General features: G+C 41.1%; 1 protein-coding gene across 1 annotated transcript in view; it reads right to left on the reverse strand.

The window, feature by feature from the left end:
* The window catches only part of adgrd2 (adhesion G protein-coupled receptor D2), a 37075-nt gene that overhangs the window by 13464 nt on the left and 791 nt on the right, over positions 1 to 22820 (reverse strand). The window contains exons 3-19 of the mRNA XM_063897436.1: positions 22580 to 22819; positions 21855 to 22484; positions 18551 to 18673; positions 17122 to 17216; positions 16176 to 16466; positions 14995 to 15106; positions 13773 to 13907; positions 13315 to 13423; positions 12743 to 12848; positions 12608 to 12663; positions 12361 to 12487; positions 12135 to 12238; positions 11695 to 11797; positions 10724 to 10877; positions 8065 to 8198; positions 6229 to 6344; positions 421 to 541 (exon numbers count right to left, since the gene is read on the reverse strand). Of these exons, the coding sequence (XP_063753506.1) occupies positions 421 to 541; positions 6229 to 6344; positions 8065 to 8198; positions 10724 to 10877; positions 11695 to 11797; positions 12135 to 12238; positions 12361 to 12487; positions 12608 to 12663; positions 12743 to 12848; positions 13315 to 13423; positions 13773 to 13907; positions 14995 to 15106; positions 16176 to 16466; positions 17122 to 17216; positions 18551 to 18673; positions 21855 to 22484; positions 22580 to 22819 (2756 nt within the window). The remainder of the gene's footprint in view (positions 1 to 420; positions 542 to 6228; positions 6345 to 8064; positions 8199 to 10723; positions 10878 to 11694; positions 11798 to 12134; positions 12239 to 12360; positions 12488 to 12607; positions 12664 to 12742; positions 12849 to 13314; positions 13424 to 13772; positions 13908 to 14994; positions 15107 to 16175; positions 16467 to 17121; positions 17217 to 18550; positions 18674 to 21854; positions 22485 to 22579; position 22820) is intronic.

The following is a 22820-nucleotide window of genomic DNA, read 5'->3' on the forward strand; positions in this document are numbered from 1 at the left end:
CAACTGCTGAAGGAAATTTCTTTTTAACAGCTAAATGTTAACCAGGTGGTGTCTGACTGTGTCTGTGTACAGCAGGTGGGGTACAGCAGGTGGAGTACATCAGGTGGAGTACAGCAGGTGGTGTACAGCAGGTGGAGTACAGCAGGTGGTGTACAGCAGGTTTACAGCAGGTGGAGTACAGCAGGTGGAGTACAGCAGGTGGTGTACAGCAGGTGGTGTACATCAGGTGGAGTACAGCAGGTTTACAGCAGGTGGTGTACAGCAGGTTTACAGCAGGTGGAGTACAGCAGGTTTACAGCAAGTGGAGTAAAGCAGGTGGTGTACAGCAGGTGGAGTACAGCAGGTGGTGTACAGCAGGTGTCTGGAGCTACCTGCTGCTCCTGAAAATCACTCTGTAAGTGGGAAGGTGTGTTTGTTTACCTGGAGGGCATTGAGAGCGATGAAGACATAGGCCACAACTACTGACAGATGGACCAGCACTCCACACAGCCAGGTCAGACCCAGCACCGGCAGCAGGATGAGAACGGGACGGGTCACAGCCCTTCACACAAACAAAACACACACACACAAACATGAATTAGAAATGCACTAAGTGAAATGTACATTATGGGCTAGAATTACACTCCATACATGAGGCATGAAAAAATGATCTAACAGACCACTGAAACAAAGCTGTGTTGGGTCTCTTTCTGGTCCCTGAATGCTCTATATACCTTCTCTTTGTCAAATATTTTACAAAACATATACTATATACAGTGGGGCAAAAAAGTATTTAGTCAGCCACCAATTGTGCAAGTTCTCCCATTTAAAAAGATGAGAGAGGCCTGTCATTTTTATCATAGGTATACCTTAACTATGAGAGACAGAATGAGAAAAAAAAATCCAGGAAATCACATTGTAGGATTTTTAAAGAATTTATTTTCAAATGATTGTGGAAAATAAGTATTTGGTCAATAACAAAAGTTCATCTCAATACTTTGTTATATACCCTTTGTTGGCAATGACAGAGGTCAAACGTTTTCTGTAAGTCTTCACAAGGTTTTCACACTGTTGCTGGTATTTTGGCCCATTCCTCCATGCAGATCTCCTCTAAAGCAGTGATGTTTTGGGGCTGTCGCTGGGCAACACAGACTTTCAACTCCCTCCAAAGATTTTCTATGGGGTTGAGATCTGGAGACTGGCTAGGCAACTCCAGGACCTTGAAATGCTTCTTACGAAGCCACTCCTTCGTTGCCCTGGCGGTGTGTTTGGGATCATCGTCATGCTGAAAGACCCAGCCACGCCTCATCTTCAGTGCCCTTGCTGATGGAAGGAGGTTTTCACTCAAAATCTCACGATACATGGCCCCATTCATTCTTTCCTTTACACGGATCAGTCGTCCTGGTCCCTTTGCAGAGAAACATCCCCAAAGCATGATGTTTCCACCCCCATGCTTCACAGTAGGTATGGTGTTCTTTGGATGCAACTCTGCATTCTTTCTCCTCCAAACACGCCGAGTTGAGTTTTTTACCAAAAAGTTCTATTTTGGTTTCATCTGACCATATGACATTCTCCCAATCCTCTTCTGGATCATCCAAATGCCCTCTAGCAAACTTCAGACGGGCCTGGACATGTACTGGCTTAAGCAGGGAGACACGTCTGGAACTGCAGGATTTAAGTCCCTGGCGGCGTAGTGTGTTACTGATGGTAGCCTCTGTTACTTTGGTCCCAGCTCTCTGCAGGTCATTCACTAGGTCCCCCCGTGTGGTTCTGGGATTTTTGCTCACCGTTCTTGTGATCATTTTGACCCACGGGGTGAGATCTTGCGTGGAGCCCAAGATCGAGGGAGATTAGCAGTGGTCTTGTATGTCTTCCATTTTCTAATAATTGCTCCCACAGTTGATTTCTTCACACCAAGCTGCTTACCTATTGCAGATTCAGTTTTCCCAGCCTGGTGCAGGTCTACAATTTTGTCTCTGGTCTCCTTTGACAGCTCTTTGGTCTTGGCCATAGTGGAGTTTGGAGTATGACTGTTTGAGGTTGTGGACAGGTGTCTTTTATACTGATAACGAGTTCAAAAAGGTGCCATTAATACAGGTAACGAGTGGAGGACAGAGGAGCCTCTTAAAGAAGAAGTTACAGGTCTGTGAGAGCCAGAAATCTTGCTTGTTTGTTAGTGACCAAATACTTATTTTACCGAGGAATTTACCAATGAATTCATTAAAAATCCTACAATGTGATTTCCTGGATTGTTTTTTCTCATTTTGTCTCTCATGGTTGAAGTGTACCTATGATAAAAATTACAGGCCTCTCTCATCTTTTTAAATGGGAGAACTTGCACAATTGGTGGCTAACTAAATACTTTTTTGCCCCACTGTATAGTATACTGTGCGCCAACAGAAAGAGCCAGAAAAGTAAAGTTTTCAAGGTTCGATTATTTCCTCCTTGAGTCCTCAAACATCTCTGCACTATAGATTTTCCCGCCTACCACACTCATTCATACTGTTCCATTGCAATGCTTTCAGTTATCCTGGTACTTATACAGCCAATAATCATTTTGTTGGGGCAAGGCAGAGAAGGTTTGCCTTTGTTCAAACCACTATTGTTGTCACGCTGCTGCACCTGGGCAGAGAGATTGAGTTTTCAGACTGCGCTGTGTCTGCAAGGACAAAGCCTGCACTCACTTCTCTCTCCTGCCTTTTATTTTCCAATGTTGTTTTCGTTCTAATCCCCTGAATACATGTAACACTCTAGAGCTGGCACAGACATCTACTTTCAGTATGTTTGTGAGGGAATGAAGCGAAATGGTGGAGGGAGGGGGGGTGGTGTTGTGGCATTTCCATTAGACAGAGACTAAAAAAAAACCAATCTGGATGGAACTATATAATGTAGAGAAACTATAGAAGAGACAAGATACTCATTCCAAAAGAAACATTTGGAATTTTTGGAACCAGCTATGTGTTGGAGGTGCAGTGTTAGTTTCAGAAGGCTTCCTCCCACTGCAGGTTTGAGCTTTTCTGATGCATTTTGGGTTACTGGACAATGCAATTACACAGTGTGTAATGTATATTGAGATTTTAAGGCATATTAACATGTTTTCCAAAAATGCTTGACATGTTTCTTGCATATAGCTATACTGCAGCAGGATTAAATTGTTGTATTACATGCATGTAACCATAGCAACATAGACCCAGCACAATGAAAAGTGAAATTATGTTGCTGCTCAGCCTCTCACTGGAAATCACACGTCATTTATTCGAATCTGAAGCAGTGTGCTTAGAGCTGTGTTTTTCTCCAAAAACGTTTAAAGGTCCCCAATTATGCAAAATACACTTTTTGATGTCGTTTTACACTTAAGGAGACACAAAGTGTCAGAAAATACAACCCTCTCTCTGTTCCTCCTTACCCACATCTCTAAAAACAGGGCTATAAATGAGCTGATCCAGTTTTGCTGTCCTAATGATGTAATAACGGAAATGTGGGCTGGCTTTACATTGAACTCCTGGCAATGTCCCACCCACATGACACGTCCCAATCTATCTTCCGCCATATACAGTGGGCGAGCTGAATCCCCCTCCCCAGCTGTATGTCTGCAGGAGGGACTTAAGAGTAAAGTTGTTATATATACGTATATATATATATATATATATATATATATATATACATATATATATATATATTATATATATATATATATACATATATGTATATATATATATATATATATATATACGTATACGTATATTTTTTAAAGAATTATATTCTTTTTCGAATTTTTGGGCAACCATTGCCTTTAATACAGTGACAGTGCAGTTCAGAAACGGGGAGACAGAGGGGAAGACGCTCGGCAAAGGGACTCAGGCCATATTCGAACCTGTGTCCACCGCATGGGGATCAAACCCCAGTATATGGCCGCCTGCTCTACCCTCTGAGCTATACGACGGCCGGTTTGACCTTCATTTTGAGAAAAATCATAGAAATTAGGGAACAAAGGGCTTTGGGAACATAGGGCCTAATTTTCAAAATTTTCAGTGAAAAAAAACTACTTAGAAATGAGGGAACATAGGGCTGACCCCCTGGAGAGACTATGTGTAATAACCAGTGTTGTGTAATAACCAGTGTTGTGTGTAACGCGTTACAAAAGTAACAGAGTTACAGTAATGTATTACTTTTTGCTGTAACACAGTAACATAATGCTTTACTTCTGAAATGTCGGTCATATAATACCCGTTAGAATTCTCAGTAACGCAGTTACAACAGATTTTAACCTGAAATGATGTGGTGTTGTGTTTCTAAGAATTCACAAACATGGCGAGACATTCCAACACCAGAGAAACAATTGTGAGGGTAGAATAGTTACTCAGTAAGCCTGCTTACTATTGGTTAAGAGGGCTGCAGAAACAGATTCACAATGCAGAGCTGCAGGCTCACAATGCAGAGCTGCAGGCTCACAATGCAGAGCTGCAGGCTCGGAGAAGAGAACAGAGAAAGACAGGAGTGCGCGCAGGCCAAAGCAACAGAAGGTCACTTTCTCTGGGTCTGCTGCTTGAACCCCAAGAAGTTGAGAGACTCGTGGCAGAGTGTTGAAGATCTGCAGCCTCTGTCCTCTGTGGAATCACCGGCTTTTAGAAAGCTTGTCAGCCAAATCCCCGTCAACACACCAATGACAAGGTGAGCTAACGTTGCCATGGAGACCCACCTTAGATTTAGTTTCTTTTCTTATATAGACTTTTAAATGTTACATTTTAGATAACTATTTTAATCCCATCATATAATAAAGATCATTTTAAAACTGAGTAATTCTTGTTGTTTTATAACCCATTATTTGGTCTTCCAGCACCGTTTTCCTAAGTTTCCTTTTTCTTTTGATTTACAATTAATAAAAGTGACTTTATTCTGGAAAACGTCTCTGCCCCTCAGTCCTGAACCTTTGTCCTACTCTTTTTATGTTTATATCCTGGGGTGCAAGTCCCCAGGTGGCGTTGTCGGTCCTCCATCCCACTTCATTATAATGTTAGTTTAACCACACCACCCCGCCACACTACAATGGGGGATCTGTTTGGTATTTTGAGCAAAACACTTCACATACATGTTTTGTGTAGATATGGCCCTACTATATATTGTTCAAATATAATGTAATATATATCACATCAATGAGCCACACTGCTGCAATGGGTGACATGTTGATCCACTACCATGAACACACACTAGTGTATTCTGACTCAATCCCACACACACCGTCCTGCTGCCAAAGTACTAACTACAGCAAAGAATGCAGTTTAGTACGGTGCTGAAAATAGTCCCCCAAAAATAATTAAATTGTTTCTCCTACTCGAGGGACGTTTGATAAAATTGTTAAAAAAGCTGTTTAATGACATTTCTAAAACTTTTCTAATCGGGGGATGATTGAGTGTGACATTTTCAAAGATTTGACTAAACGGGAATGTATTGTTTAAGGTTGAGAACCAGACAGGGTTGGGTTGTTGGAAAATAAAGAGGCAGATTATGACATACACGGTTGGTTTGAGTGTTTACAGAATTCATTGACAATAAGGACGGCATGGCCGGCCTTATCCTTCACTGTGATTAGAAAAAATAATAGTAAGACAATATTTTCTGTGAGATGTGCTGAAATATCAACACATGGAACTGATCACTAATGTGTTATGTCTAAATATGTAACATTTAGTCTTCAAACTGCCCTCAGTAATGAAGACAGTTCAGTAACTTTGAAGTTACAATAACTCCTGTTTGCTCACACACCTTCATGTTGGGAAGAGCAGAATCTTGAAGTAACAGATTGCTATTGCGATATGAATGCTTGCAGTAAAGACAGAAACCAAAGTACAACACACACGTGCACACACACACACACACACACACACACACACACACACACACACACACACACACACACACACACACACACACACACACACACACACACACACACAGTTGTGATGGGACCAGGTGTTAAGCTGATAAGCCCTCACAACTCCCACAGCTGATTCCTGGTCCTAAACTCCAAATCTCTCACACTCTCTCTATTCACTGTGGCTGGCAGCAAAATGGAAACAGCTAGTGTGTGTGTGTGTGTGTGTGTGTGTGTGTGTGTGTGTGTGTTTGTGTGTGTTTGTTTGTGTGTGAGAGAGAGGCTGAGAGTGGGAGCTCGAGAGAAAAACGGAGAGTGCACAAAAATCTGGAGGAGAGAGAGTGGCAGAGAGAGGTAGAGAATCCATTGTATCTCACCAGCTGAGGTCAAAGGTCTGCATCTTTGATGCCGAGCTTGGACTGAGCATCTTAGCACGACGACGAGCGCTGGAAACGGTCACCATGACAACCCGACACAGCACAACTGCATTGACCTGAAGGCAGAGGAAAGCAGCATCAACATGGCCCCCAGCACAGGGACGGGCCCCTGCACATCCACTTAGCCTCCACCTCACATGAGGAGGAGGTCACTCCTCCTCAGGAGGCGGGAAATCACACTTATCACATTTTTCACTGCACCTGACCTTTCTGAAATAGCAAAATGGAATATAAAGAAAATATATAGAAGGGGAATAAAGAAGCTCCATCTTCATGTTGAGAGATGGAATCTTTTCTGTATCATCATCATCATCATCATCATCATCATCATCATCATCATCATCATCATCATCATCATCATCATCATCAACATCACCATCATCATCATCTTCTTCGGCCCTACGCGTCAAACCATGACTGTTCATGTACACCTACAGTCCCTCGTGATTACTAGCTGTAGTATATTTTATGGGAGGAAAGGAGGGGGTCAGGCTTTATATGATGGAGAGCCACCGTCTGTGTAGAGAGGAGGTTGGGCGGATGGAGAGGCAAACAGCCAAAGGACTTTCCTCATGGAGAGGGATGTTAGTGTTGGGTATCGTCGACTTATTTTAACTTACATACATCATTTAGCTAAGCATGTTGCATGAAAGGTTTATTTGATCCCAAAGCATAAACCTCCCCTAAACCTAACCACTTTGTTTTGTTGCCTATAACAGAGTAGTAATGTAACAAATAACTTTGTCACATGGTTAACACACTTTAATAACCTCCAGTAACATCTGTGTAGGACTATCAGACCATCCAGTGAGTTCACACTGATGCTGAGGGGTCCCCACCAAGCTGCTCTGCGTGGCGGTCGGGGCTGAGAACCTGTTAGCTTGCTAATGCATGTCCGTCCTCATTTCATATTGATTGAATACATCATTATTTTGGTCACTTATTTTTACACCCTCAAACTCAAAGCATAGAATAATTTCAAGGTCTTCTCCAAAAAGTTCAAAAAACATTGCCACTATACTGCAGCCCGTTTATTAACAAAACCAAGGAAAATGGATCACATCACTCCAATTTTAGCAGCTGTACACTGGCTCCCAGTGAAGCGCAGAATCTATTTGAAAATGTTTCTTCTAACCTGCCAATCACTGAATGGAAAGGCACCATCATATGTTATTCCTATTCTATTGTCCCTCTATTGTCCCTCAAGTGCATTAGTTGGAAAGGAATGGTGGGCTGAGCAGAGTGCAGGTCTATTAGTAGTTCCTAGAGTCTGCAAAACCAGATCAGGAGTCCCAGGCTCCCTTTCTCTGGAGTCAGACAGCGTCTAAAATGTTGAAGACCTTCCTGTTTAATAAAGCCTATAATAAGGGCTAATTTAAGATTATCCTCTGTTTACTCCTAGTCCTACATTTTATGGTATTTAGTATTTTTGCTGTATTTAATGTAGTTTTAATTTCACATACTATCATGTCTTTTATACAATTCTTGGAATATCATTTAACTTTCTCACTGTGATCTATGTTTGTAAATCTGTAAAGCTCACTGAGGCAAAATTATGCCAAATGAATAATGATTTGATGATTTGATTTGATTTGAATACCCATACAGATTTACAAGTAACCCAGAAATGGAGGTCTGGAGTTCAGTGAAGCAGGTTTAAAACACACACACACACACACACACACACACACACACACACACACACACACACACACACACACACACACACACACACACACACACACACACACACACACACACACAATGATTACATACCGCCAAGACAAATATAACCGGTCCCACGAAGGCCCAGATGGTGTCAGTCTTCACATTGAGCCAGCAGTGATCCTCTGCCTTGTACTCATCCACTGATACAGCCAGTGTTACACCAACTATGAGAACAGGTAGTCCTGAAACATATCAATAAAAGAAAAATAACCCTGTTGGTGTGGTGACAACACAAGAATCAGCATGTTTGAATACATATTTTTGGAGCATACTGTTTAGTCTGTTGGCTTCTCTTCTGTATTTAGTCTAAAGCAAAACCTGGAGCTCTGAGCGGAACACCTTAATATTGTTAGTGTTTGTGGAACTTGCTCACACACTGTTCTCATCACACACTCACAGATGGATTTGGGAACATTACCAGTAACAGCTGCAGAATGTTTGAACTGGGTTAAGGTTCAGTACATGACCTCATGATGTTTAAGTGATGATATAAGTTATCATCATTAATTCATCATTGCATTGGACAAACCAGTAGCTGCTACTGTGGGCTGTAATTTTAATTACACCCCCCAACATAAAAGAGCTAGGAGGCCCAAAGAGGGTCAATAGAGGACAGGTCAGGGTCATTAAAATGTCCGGCACACATCCCCGTCGACTATCAGATCAGAAAAGGTTGAGTCCAGAGGACGGTGCATGCTTTTATTGTTTTCAAAATGAAAATCCTTTTCTGGGGAGTTTTTTATGGCACCAGCCAGTTAGATTTTAATAGTGCAAAGTGTAGTCTTATGGTAATACTGCAAGAAAGGTCATGGGGTCAAACACGGGGTTCCTCCTCTAGGGACAGATGATTGGATGGGATTAAAGATGCTTCGCTCCAGCCTCAGAGAGATTACAGACAGATAATACTATACTGAGGCTGAATAAAAAAGTCACTCCCAGAACTGCCCTTTAGTCAGCTGCAAATATGGTTTGACCCCAAAAAATAGCAACAAAAGGTTTCTCAATGGACTGTTGTAGTATCAGGTCTACTTAATGTATCAAAAGTATACCAAAATCTGATCACTAGAAAGGTCTAATTTTCGAGATGGCGTCCAAGATGGCCTTAAAGGTGCCATAGAAAGCATCTATCTGTATTTTAAATTGTTCTCTGATGTCTACAAAGAAGGTATTTAACTTTGGTTGATCCAAAAAATGTCCAGATGCGGTTTAACATGCCCATTTACAACCCTATGATTTGGTCCTAGAATGAAACAAGCTGAATTGCCTTATTTGGGGCTCATTTAAATAATTATGATGAGCTCTGCTCTGATCGGCTGGTTTACAAGGAGCAATCCATGGCTGCCTCAGAGCCCACAGAAGTAAGTGAAGTTCCCAAAACTGTGAGAGATGAACCATGCAGGCTATTGGCATCCAACCTTACATGTTTGAGTCTTTATCGGAGGAGGAAACCGATGAATTTGAAGAACAGCCAGTTGGTCGGAGATTGGAGAGCAACGTCACAGAGTGGTTAGTGTTAGCGTTAGTGTTTCCAGTAGCTGGTGTATGCAAATGTTGGGCTGGACTACCGTGTGTTACCTCACACACAGGGATTGTTGTAATTCATCCGTTTTACCGCTGTGATATGCATATTCATGATTTGCACGTGAAGGAGGAAACAATGGTGTTTGAGGTTCACGGTATGTCAGTTCAATGTATCGAACTCTCCTTATTCAACTATGCCAAGATAAATACAGTTTTCCATTCTATGGCACCTTTAAACCACCTTCACTCCTTCATAATTTATTTTTTATATTGCTATTTTTAAAGTTATTTGAATGTCTAAACTTGTGTTTTGGGGGCCTAGAAATCCATTGGACCCGTACAAATTGCATTAATATGATTATATCATTTAAAATCCAATATTTGGGTTCGCTAATTCCTTATAATTGGCCTTAATCCTTTCTTCTTTATCCCAATCAAGCAATTTTGAAAAAAGAGAAATAAGAATCCTGGGATTCATTTTACACAAGCAATAGCGTCTGGTGTTGTGAGGTACTTATACAGTGTGTTGCAAGTCATGTCCATGATCTATTATACTGTATCATTGGATATACAGTATGTACAAAGAAATGTGCAATGTTATTTGGACTAATATTGGGTCGACCTGCAATTCAAGTGTTTTAGTTTTTAGTCTGTTTATGTGATTATTAGATCAACATGATCAAAGTAATGGAAAACATTTCACTACAGTTTGTTTATCTGCGCCACAATTTCAATCTTGTCAGAGAAACGGAAATTTCTGAATTCTTAAAATGAACCGACAACTTCCATTACTGGGGCGAATAGCTTAAAATATAATAACAATCTTTCAATTTGGGAAGTATTTGTAGTAAGTATTTAAACACCCTGGTCGACCTCTTCTATTGTCTTGGACTCACTTGCCTTTATGGAATCAATCTTGATCCTGGTAACCCTGACAACCAAATGAAACACCGACTGTGGACTTTAACAAAGCAATTGATCATTTCATTATATTACAGATGTTTTGTATTGTGCTGTTTTATTCAACCAGTTCACAACTCAAATGTGACAATGACTTTGGAAATTGAATTCCTCCATGCAACATAGTATGTACTGTATATGCATTCCATCCAAGTCTGCATGGAATTAATGGTCATAATTCATCCAATCTATGCTGGACCAGTCACTAAAGAGAGATGAGATTTACCCCAGCCAATGATGTAGTAGAGCTTCATCCTGCGGTCTTCACTGATGTTTACCGACACGACTTTGCTCCAGAGCAGCAGACCCTCCACCAGCATCCAGGAGAAGGAGGCCATGAAGAAGAGGTGGAGCAGGGCTGTGACCATGAAGCACGCTGCCTGCAGGATTACACAAACACACATCTGATCTGTGGGCTGGGACTCTTAGAAGGAATTGATGCTGAAGGCTGTTTCTTGAGTTAGTATTCATCGTTGATTTTAATTAAATGTTTTAAGACACCTTTTCAGTTTTTTCAATGTAGTGAAGGAAACGTTGTCAATTGTGTCCTGAAAGTGAGTGTCCAAAACACATCAAGTCATCTTTTGATTTCAAACTATTTTGGTTTTGAGACTGAATTGGAAGAAAAAGAGATGTGTCAAATCAAAAGCCTTGAACTGACACTAATATTTCTTACGCACATCTGGAGTATCACTGGACTGATGGAGTGTTAGAGTAACAGACAGAACAACCATGGCTGTATTCAGGATGTGAATCAGATGATCCAACGTGGAATGTTTTGTTTCATACAAATATTTGGTTACAAGTAAAAATGAATATAAACTCCCCCGTCAACACTTTTGGAAACAAGTTTGTACCAAAAGAAAAAAATGTTCTCGTGAAAAATGACCAATTTCCAAATAAAATAGAATGTATATATTTTTAAGGGTTGTAATTATTGAAGCATTAATGTGTAAATGTTTACTATTTAAGTATGAAAAATCATTACGTAAAGTAGAATTGACTCCAGATTGTACAGTAAGTATACCTACTTCAGTTCCACCGCTGGTTTTTAGGCATTATGTATAAAAAACAGATGAGAGCGGTGAGAGTGAATATACCCTTGCACTCATGTATGTGACTTCACCGTTCTGTCAGTTATGTTTCATGTTAAGGTTTCTATATATCTATGTCATAGAATCCTAAATGGAGTCTCACCTCATTTGCAGATGCCCAGTCACTGCACATCAGCAGCAGCTCAGCGATGGCCAGAGCAACTATCAGGTTCTTATGAACGGTGGTACGGTCTGATTTAGGGACACTGCACACACACACACACACACACACACACACACACACACACACACACACACACACACACACACACACACACACACACACACACACACAAAAACACACACACACACACACACACACACACACACACACACACACACACGCACACACACACACACACACACACACACACACACACACAGTGATTGAAGATCTCACAGCGTCCTCAGGGTTTTTCAAGAATGTTTCAGTGTGGTGCTGTTTTTTTTCCCCTTCCACTTATTGATGTGTATCTGGGTTTTATGAAATGCTTTTCACCCTCTGCGCTTTACAGAGTGCACTCTGTGGTAGTTGTGACTCACCCCACAGCGATGAAGAGGATGAAGGTGAAGAGGAGGCCACACAGAGACACTCCACAGCCAATGAACGTCAGCACCTGCAGAGCTTTTTCATTCTCCGGGCTCCTCTGGAACACACACACACACACACACACACACACACACACACACACACACACACAGAACATGGGCTGTAAATAGGAGCACATATTGTAGATATATATACAACGTGATAATTAGACAATGTTACCTTGGCTTCATAAACCTGCAACAGCAATGCAAAGTTGGTGGTGTGGTTGCAGTAGCACACAGTGTATCCATATTGTTTGGACACTACGTCACAGCCTTTGGTATTCCACCACCCACCGGCCTCCGGACTAGTTAGACACAGAGAGGACATACTGACATTTGTGTCTTTAAACACACAGAAATCTCAAGAATGTCAATATTCTATGGTATTAGCTTGCCCACGCTTTTTCATTTTCATTGCTACTTACTTGAGATCAAAATCCCAGAAGGCGCACACTGGATCATACACAGTACCAGTGGGATTCTGTAACAAACATAATATATAATGTATATGATATTTAATAAGGAAAAAACATGGCTGATATTTGAGAGATTTTGCTCACCTGGACTCTGTGCTGGAGCTGGAAGCGAACCGGTGTGCTGACCGGCTGGTCGTCTCCAAGCACTGTGGTGGATATGACCGAAGAGCCCAGCACGGTGCCCAAATACCTGGTTACATACACAAATTCACACAATATAACCAAAGTCACAAAGAGCAATTTTAATTGCATTAATAAAAAAGCAATTATTTGGGTGTTGCATTAGCTATGTTTTTCAAAGTTAATTTAAAAAATAGTCCTGTGACTTATACATATAATTGACGTGTTATTACTTTCATTTATGTTACACAGGTGGTCAATAAAATAGTTATTGCACCATAAATGTTATGCTAGCTCCTTAGCATGACATTCTGGCACAGTGTTGGAAAGCAGCTAATGTCAAGTGTGTCTGCCTCATCTGAGAAGCTGAGGAGGTGGACTCAGCTCTAGAAGAGTCAGTTAAGTCCTGTAACACATAGTGCCTGATTCTATTTAACACGAATGTGTAGCTTTAATCAGTATTTAAACATGTAAGAAAACTACATGTAAAGAAAACCAAAGGCATTGATTCCGAGCTCCACTCGTGTGTCTGTTACCTCTGGCTGCCGTCAGTGACAGTAGGAACCATGGTGATGTTCTCCTCAGGATTGAAAAGTGGCCGCAAAGAGCCGTACCATGTGTTGACCAACGTGAGCTTATGGAAGCCTGAACATTGAACACAACAGCAAAAGAAAGCTTTCATCAGCTTGTTAAAGACAGCCAGATAGACAGACATTACCGAGAGAAATGAAGTTAATTTAGGATTACTAATTGTTCTCAATGAATGGTTGTTTCAGAAAAAGCTGCAATGCGCCTCCATTTACACTTCACAGCAAGACCTTGGGAGTGTGAGTAGCTGAATGCATGCTACACATTCGCAGTTTGTCGTTCATTTTCAAGACTAAAATGTGTTTTCTCTCTTTGCAAACACTCACCGTTGTGATGGATAAGTATGAATAAGTGAGTACTTTGAATTCAAGTGGAGGAAAATGATTGGTTCTTTCAGAATTCCTACCGTTGTTATGGAGATCCTGTATTTTCTGATTTGGAACTGAAATACAGTCCAGGTTGGTGAGTTTCTCTGTCTCAGGCCCACAGAAGCTCGATCCTCTGGACCCTTCCTGCAGCCACTGCTGCTGCACCTCCAGCTCTGACAAATAACGGATAACACTTGATGGTGTAAGTGTAAAATATGATATTTAATACGGAATTACATTTAAAGGACAAAGCTTTTTTGTGGCATTTACTTTTTAATGTAAATATTTGTCCATGTTAAATTTAAGACACATTTAACACCTTTTTGTATGCTTCTCAGACCTTTGTAATATTCAAAATACAAGATTAGATTATTAATCAGAGCTGAAACCGTGTTACCATAGCAGCATATTTCTCTGGGGTTTTAAAATGTCAATACTTCAATCTCAGGAATCTACTTCAGATTGTCTAACTAGTCCTTAAGTACAATAACAAGGTAAGAGAGATTTGACACCAAAATAGAAAAATCTAAGTTTTAGAAGTTCCATCATGAGCAAAGCTGCACAATGCAAGTGGTGTGGTATGCCAGTTTTACTGTGTACACACACACACACACACACACACACACACACACACACACACACACACACACACACACACACACACACACACACACACACACACACACACATACACACACACTGATCATCATGGTCCATCATCACTGATAGACCATAGGGCCAGAGCTACAAAAGTCAAACCCATGTTGTATTCAACTGTTTTGCTTTAAAGCCCAGATCTTAACATTAATATTGATATCCTCAAAAGAAACAGCTGGGCAATAAGTGTTTTTCTCAAATGATTTACTGTAGAAAAACATTATAGAAAGGACGTTTCTACCACAATCCCACTTGGTCTGGAATCTTATCAAATCATCCACGAAACATTGGCTTCTTTTTAGTGTTAAGGTAAAGACTGTTTATTTTTCATTCGGTTAACTCTAACCTAGCCCGAACCCTAGCACTACCAATCAGCATCTTTTCTACGGTCAATGGTTCTTCTGGCATCTTCAGTGCAGCTCGAGCCTCTTCATGATGGTCCCAGACCCAGTTCAAATCATCCCTTTCTATCAAAATGTCCATGCTATATTTGATATCAGCTTGGTGTGTGCGCATGTGTGTGTGTGTGTGTGTGTGTGTGTGTGTGTGTGTGTGTGTGTGTGTGTGTGTGTGTGTGTGTGTGTGTGTGTTTTGGTGACTCACTGATGTTGGGTCTGTGAATGATCATGTGATCGGTCTCTGCCATTAAGCTGGCACTCAGGCTGGTCACCATCTGGTCAATAGCGTTGACTACATCCATGGGTCCGCTCACCACCTGAAACACACGGAGCAGCCACACCTCAGCGAAAGTTGCCCGCTCTGCCCTGCTTGTAAAAGCTGAAGAGGTACATTTCAAAATGACTACTTAAATGCCACACAATGAAAAACAAGATGCGTTCAGCATCTTTTTCTGTGGAATGCCAGCAACTACACACAGTTTGGCTGAGGAGGGCACACAGTTCAACAGATTGGCCTATAATGATGGGTGCAGTTGTGGAATTTGCCATTGTCTGGTTTGAAACCCCTCCTTCTGTATTCGATATGCCCGTCTAAGAGCTGAGCCTTGGAGACAGAGCTGGGAGCAGAGCGAGGGAGGTCTGTGGATGTGTACGGCCACAGTGTTTCAGAGTGCTGCTCATCCATTATGTCTGCCTGAGGTGGCCTTGGAGCACTGAGAGGCCGGGGGGAAGGGAGCTATGCATCTATCTATCTCTCTATCTCTCTATCTCATCTATCTATCTATCTATCTATCTATCTATCTATCTATCTATCTATCTATCTATCTATCTATCTATCTCTCTATCTCTCTATCTCATCTATCTATCTATCTATCTATCTATCTATCTATCTATCTATCTATCTATCTATCTATCTATCTATCTATCTATCTATCTATCTATCTATCTATCTATCTATCTATCTATCTATCTATCTATCTACCTTTATTACCTTTAGTTAGTTTACACAATTGGATTACTGATGTGAAATATAATCTACTCTAAACACAAACACATCATATATATTATTCTGAAATGATCTGCATAATGACTACTTTTACTGTCGCTACTTTAAGTACATTTAGATGAGAATACTTTCTACTTTTACTGGAGAAACATTTAGAATGCAGGACTTTTACTGTAACAGTATTCCTACACTCTGGTACTTCTACTTTTACTCAAGTACAAGATCAGAGTACTTCTACTTTTACTCAAGTACAAGATCTGAGTACTTCTACTTTTACTCAAGTACAAGATCTGAGTACTTCTACTTCCTCTGGTTAGATGTGAATACAATATACAAAGACTCATGCGTCCGGGCTAAAGAAGACAGAGTGTTTGTGCTACCTCTTTGATGGCCTGCCACTTGAGGGCGTTGTCTTCACTGATGATGCTGTCAGCCACGCTGATGAAGTGCTGACTGAGCTCCTGGATGGATGTCTTGTTGTGGCTGGCCTCCTTGGGGTGGGGCTGTGTGGGGACATCAGCAGCCAGAGAAAGCAACTGGATGAGGGACACCATGTCTGCTGGCTGCAGTCCCTCCTGCTGAGTGTACTGCAAGGCCTGCACAGAGATGTCCAGCAGAGCGGACACCTGGGACACGCTGCCCAGCCCTGATGGCCGCTGGCCCAGCACTGGCTGGGGGGAGGACAGAGAAACAGGATGGTTTTTTTTATCATCAAACATCAACTCCAAAACCTGTGTATTTATTTCATTTTGGATTTTGAACATTAGGGAGTGTTCCATCTCTTATATGATGGGCTGTATTTGATGACATAATTGTCATATCATTTTTCAGTACTGTATGGGAGCCGTTAACTCAAACTCGACTGTCATGAGATGTTTGTTGTGTATTATCGGGCGGGACAGCTGGGGATTAAGGCACCCTTCAGAACAGAAAGACTGGCCCTTTAAACTATTATTACAAATTGTTCAAGTTAATCATTAATCAGTATTTTTATCACAAAAGCATTGTCATTTTTAGTTTTAAAGCAAAACAAACCCCCAGAACACAGAAGTCTATTTAAATACCTAACTGTTGAGCCTATTGAATATATGACTATTTTATAATAAACTTATATGAGGCTAAAAACAAATGAAAAGATTCACTTAACATGTTTAAATAAAGTAGAAGGATGTGTGCCCAAACAATCCCTGGCTCTTTGTTCGTTGAGGTTAACAGGTAAATGATTGTTTTACAGCAAAAACCTTTTGAAGATGGAACATTCTAAGAAGTGAAATCTTTAAAGAAGTGGAGGAGAGTTTTTCTGGATGAAGACGTAGCGTTGTGTACCTGGCTTTGGTTGGAAAGCTTCATCAACTGGTTCATGAAGGCTGAAGGCTGCGAGGTCTGAGAGTCACTTATCTGCTTCATCTTCAGGAAGCGCTCTGTGCCCAAGACAACGTAACGTGAGGATGGAATGATGGCAGGATGCTCGGCTGCTCAGACAACTCACCCTTCAGCTGGACGAGTTCCACCCTGATCCTATGAACATCCTGAAGAAACATGCAGCTCCCATCTCAGCATGTCTCTGACCCCCCGGCAACAGGTTTTAATTTGTATCATAATCTTATCAGTCAACCTAGTGGATATGTATGTATGAATTGCTTCACATCACGTACGTAAACATCATCTTGTGCCAGTTGACTTTATTTCCCTTCAAGTTTTCCTGTTCACGGGTTGTTATGGGCAGACTTTCTAACATTTAGTTACAAGGGCTGAATGTTAGCCATTGAGTTAGTTAAAATGTTAATTGAAACTATTTTGTCATTGTTGACATGTTACTATTGCATTTGTACATGTGGCAAAAGTCAAAATACACAAAAACTGCTTTAGAAATATTTGAAATGTCATTAAAGATACCAGAAATTGCTTATTAGTGAGAAAAATGGGTCCAGTCTAAATGTTGTTTATAGGTTTCAGATATCAATAATTGCATTTTGAATATGTAACACAAGTGACTCATTCATTTCAAATATATACAGTAGGTCACAGATAATAAATCTCCTTTTTTGATAACTGAAATTCAATTCTGACTAGTAACAAAAGGAATTGTAGATTTCTTGACATAATTGTTTCATATTTCTGCTAGTTACAATCATATTTGAGATATCTGACCTTTAATTCTAGATATATGTTTTAAAATCATAACTGGGTACAAATTCAAGCTGACATATCAGATCTTTAATTTGATCAATCAGAGCTAAATGTTACATTTATTTACAGTATCTGTAATGTGGGATGAATTCTACAATGAAAACTGCAAATAATAATTGTAATACTTGTTGAGATCACAAATTGACATTTCCACCAGTGAGAATTGAGAGTTGATATCAACGGTTTGACTAGTGACAAATGAGTTGTTGATATCATTCATTTTCCTTGCTACTAGTCATAATATAGTTTGGACATGATGATTTGGAATCACAACACCTTTAAAATTGAGTTGCTGTACTTATAATTGAGCTTGAAAAGAGTTGTAATTAAATCTTCCATCAATTATACAAAATCAACATTTCAAATGGTAGAAAATCATTGGTCAGATCATGAATGTTTTTTTACCAGTATGGAATAATTGGTAGATATTGTAAACTGGAATCGCTACTGTTTGGACGATATGAATATGTTGACTTCTTGGAATTCTAAGCACTGAAAAAGCTATTTTGAACAACAATTAGAAGCCAAATCCTGATCTGCTTTGGTGTGCAGTGTATCCACTCACCTCTGCTACTCCTGCAGATGAATGGCAGTGGATCAGAGCAGTCTGTCAGGCTGAGGAGGGGGGGCTGATCTGAGCCGTCCTGCAGTGTCCTGCAGCCCTGCAGCTCCATCTGCTGGTGGACTGCTGCTGACACAAAGTGAGAGGAAGACAAGAGTCAGCTCTATTCATTTCTGAACAGGGATTGATACAAGTACATCTTCCTTTATTATATTTAATGTACTCAACGGTGAAATATATCAACAATGAGATTAAACGATTTAAAAAAGATTTTAAAGAACTTTGTGATTTGTAATGAATGTTCATTGAACTTTGAAATGAACTTTAGGCCTGAGTTGTAATCTTACAAAGAAAACCCTGACTGTTTGGATCTTCAGCGAGGAATAGAAACTTTGACAGAGGAGGAGTTATTGTTCATTACTGCATGGGACTCTGTTGCCCCTGAACTGCTGGAGCTGTGGGAGTCCCCTCCATTCAGCGCCTCCCTGCCTCTCTGACTCACCTCACTGCCCTCCATCCTGTTGCTCATTGTAACCCGTTCTAGCTCAGGCCTCTTTAGGGAGGAATGTATCAAGAATGACTTGAAAAGTAAGACACAGGAAAATAATAAGAGCTGGATAAGCAATGCTATGAAGGGCTGCCGGATTCTACTCTAAGAACTACAATAATGGCCCTCCGGCCCAAAATTACCGTTAAAGAAAAAGAAATGCTAGGAACATAATACTGTTTCAAGAATAAATATATATCAAACAGAAAGCAAGAACATAACACACACTGTGATATTAAAGAGTCCTCTCCTGCTGATGTTCAGGTGTATATCAGTATGTAGCGTCTCTACTTTAAAGAGTCCTCTCCTGCTGATGTTCAGGTGTATATCAGTATGTAGTGTCTCTACTTTAAAGAGTCCTCTCCTGCTGATGTTCAGGTGTATATCAGTATGTATTGTCTCTACTTTAAAGAGTCCTCTCCTGCTGATGTTCAGGTGTATATCAGTATGTAGTGTCTCTACTTTAAAGAGTCCTCTCCAGCTGATGTTCAGGTGTATATCAGTATGTAGTGTCTCTACTTTAAAGAGTCCTCTCCTGCTGATGTTCAGGTGTATATCAGTATGTAGTGTCTCTACTTTAAAAAGTCCTCTCCTGCTGATGTTCAGGTGTATATCAGTATGTAGCGTCTCTACTTTAAAGAGTCCTCTCCTGCTGATGTTCAGGTGTATATCAGTATGTAGCGTCTCTACTTTAAAGAGTCCTCTCCTGCTGATGTTCAGGTGTATATCAGTATGTAGTGTCTCTACTTTAAAGAGTCCTCTCCTGCTGATGTTCAGGTGTATATCAGTATGTAGTGTCTCTACTTTAAAGAGTCCTCTCCTGCTGATGTTCAGGTGTATATCAGTATGTAGTGTCTCTACTTTAAAGAGTCCTCTCCTGCTGATGTTCAGGTGTATATCAGTATGTAGTGTCTCTACTTTAAAAGTCCTCTCCTGCTGATGTTCAGGTGTATATCAGTATGTAGCGTCTCTACTTTAAAGAGTCCTCTCCTGCTGATGTTCAGGTGTATATCAGTATGTAGCGTATCTACTTTAAAGAGTCCTCTCCTGCTGATGTTCAGGTGTATATCAGTATGTAGTGTCTCTACTTTAAAGAGTCCTCTCCTGCTGATGTTCAGGTGTATATCAGTATGTAGTGTCTCTACTTTAAAGAGTCCTCTCCTGCTGATGTTCAGGTGTATATCAGTATGTAGTGTCTCTACTTTAAAGAGTCCTCTCCTGCTGATGTTCAGGTGTATATCAGTATGTAGTGTCTCTACTTTAAAGAGTCCTCTCCTGCTGATGTTCAGGTGTATATCAGTATGTAGCGTCTCTACTTTAAAGAGTCCTCTCCTGCTGATGTTCAGGTGTTTATCAGTATGTAGTGTCTCTACTTTAAAGAGTCCTCTCCTGCTGATGTTCAGGTGTTTATCAGTATGTAGTGTCTCTACTTTAAAGAGTCCTCTCTGCTGATGTTCAGGTGTATATCGGTATGTAGTGTCTCTACTTTAAAGAGTCCTCTCCTGCTGATGTTCAGGTGTATATCAGTATGTAGTGTCTGTACTTTAAAGAGTCCTCTCCTGTTGATGTTCAGGTGTATATCAGTATGTAGTGTCTCTACTTTAAAGTAGGCAATGTTCAGACCAACATAAGTGCTAGAATGAGTTTCTTCATTCTTCAGATTGACACAGCCTGGCTTTACATGCAATGCTTTGGCAACAAAGAACACAGTGCCAACCTTAGGCAAGTGGTCCCTCAAAGACATCCCCACAACGATTAGAATAATACAATGATTTTACCTCATACAAGGTTGTCTTTATTTTCGGTTTCCTTACAGAATTACTTTTAAAAGTGTTTTTAAATATACTGAACATAAAAAACAATATGTAGGCCAATCCCAAACCCAGCAAAGACGTGCAAATCATAACTTGCGTACATTAGGAGAGTCTCATTCCTTTTAGGCTGCTATTCCTGCTGTCTCTAATGATTAGTAAAAAAGGACCATGCTTTAATTATCTTGAAGGACTGCTGTAGGAGATTGATATATAAAAAAGAAAAAAAAAAGAAGGAACCCTTCATGGTCCCACAGAGGGGACATTTTACATTCTGCATTTGACCCATCCAAGTGTTAGGAGCAGTGGGCTGCCATTATGCACAGCGACCGGGGAGCAGTGTAGGGAACGGTTCCTTGCTCAGGGACACCAGGGTAGCATCTGGTCTTTCGGGGACATGAACTGGAAGGTCGCCCTGGGAGGCTGTGGCGCAATGGGATAACTACCAGTCCCACTGTAGTCAGCATGTCGTTGTGTCCCTGGCAAAGACACTTCACCCCAAACTGCTCCTGTGGTGATTGTCCACAGTACAGAGATATGTATGTGCGTCACATTGGATAACAAATGTCTGACAAGTGACATGTGATGTGATGTAATGAATGAAAGGACAACTGGTTGACAGAAGAAAGCAAATAACCAAGCCACATGGTTGAAGTGACCTAGCTGCTAGGTAGCTACCACATGGTAGTGGAGGAAGAGTGGATGACAGTTTTATCTGCATTATTTTAACTACTAATGAGTCACCCAGTCACTATTCCAGCGGATTGGCTGCACACAATTACAGAATTGTGGAAATAACACAATACAAGGCAATGTAAAGGCACCAGCAGGTTCAAACCAGTGTCTTGGGGTGTGAATTTACCCAGCAATTCTCAGTGTGCATGATGACATTCTAATTTAAAAGGGACAGCCCCTGAAAAGAAACTCAGCACACAGAATAGGATCTTACCTGGGCAAAACAGCAGGGCCTGCACCTCGTTCACCACTGGGTGTCTGCTTAAGAGGTCAAGATTCCAACTAAAAAGCAGTTCCTGGGTTTTGGAGGAACAGGTGTTTAGGGCACGGACATGCCTTATTTCCAGAGACATATTCCAAACATTCAGGTCAGTGATATTTCCAAAAAAAGGCTCTGTGAAATTCCCTCCAAACGAATCTTGATCCTGACCCAGAATGAGTATCCCATCACCATAGATGCTCCTGGAGGTGTCTGAGCCTGAGCCCATGTCCTTCTTGTCCCCATCTACATAGATAGCCCAGTGGCCGTTGCTAAGGCGCCATGCAACACAGATGTGATGCCAATCACCATCGTTGGGAAAGGATGCCTTATATGGCAGGTGCTTCCCGTGGATGATGAGTGCCAGAAGGATGCGTCCCTGCATGTCCACTTGGCCTCTTAGCTGGAATTCATTGGTGAACACAGGTGCAGCGTAGGAGAAGATGGTGGACACCTCATTCCACTCTGGGTTCCACTGAACTCGAACACACACACTGATGGAGGACAGGGTGGGAAAGGACATGTTGACACGAGCAAAGCCCTCACGTGAATCTCTTGGGAAGTTTAGAGCTGGGTATTGTAAATCTAAAGAAAAGCAGGGAAAGGTCATTGATCAAATTGTACATTTTTTGTATTTTCTTTTACCTTTTTTGATATGCAGCGCCACTGATTACACTCACACTGTTTGGAGAGGGCCAGAGGCTTGGAGGCTGCCTTGGCAGGATCTCTAACCCAGACAGGCGAGCGATGTCCGGTCTGCTGCAGCAGCTCCAAGACTCCCTCTCTGTCCTCTGACTGTTCAACAGTCACAAGGGAGCTGAACTGGCCCCTGCAGAATCGGTCTGCGCTGGAGAAGTCCAGTGATTCATTGACCAGATGGAAAGCCCAGTGAGAAGTTAGGTGGACCAGTTTGGATTGTTC

This window comes from Eleginops maclovinus, chromosome 12, assembly GCF_036324505.1.
Source record: "Eleginops maclovinus isolate JMC-PN-2008 ecotype Puerto Natales chromosome 12, JC_Emac_rtc_rv5, whole genome shotgun sequence".
In the NCBI taxonomy this organism is placed as follows: Eukaryota; Metazoa; Chordata; class Actinopteri; order Perciformes; family Eleginopidae; genus Eleginops; species Eleginops maclovinus.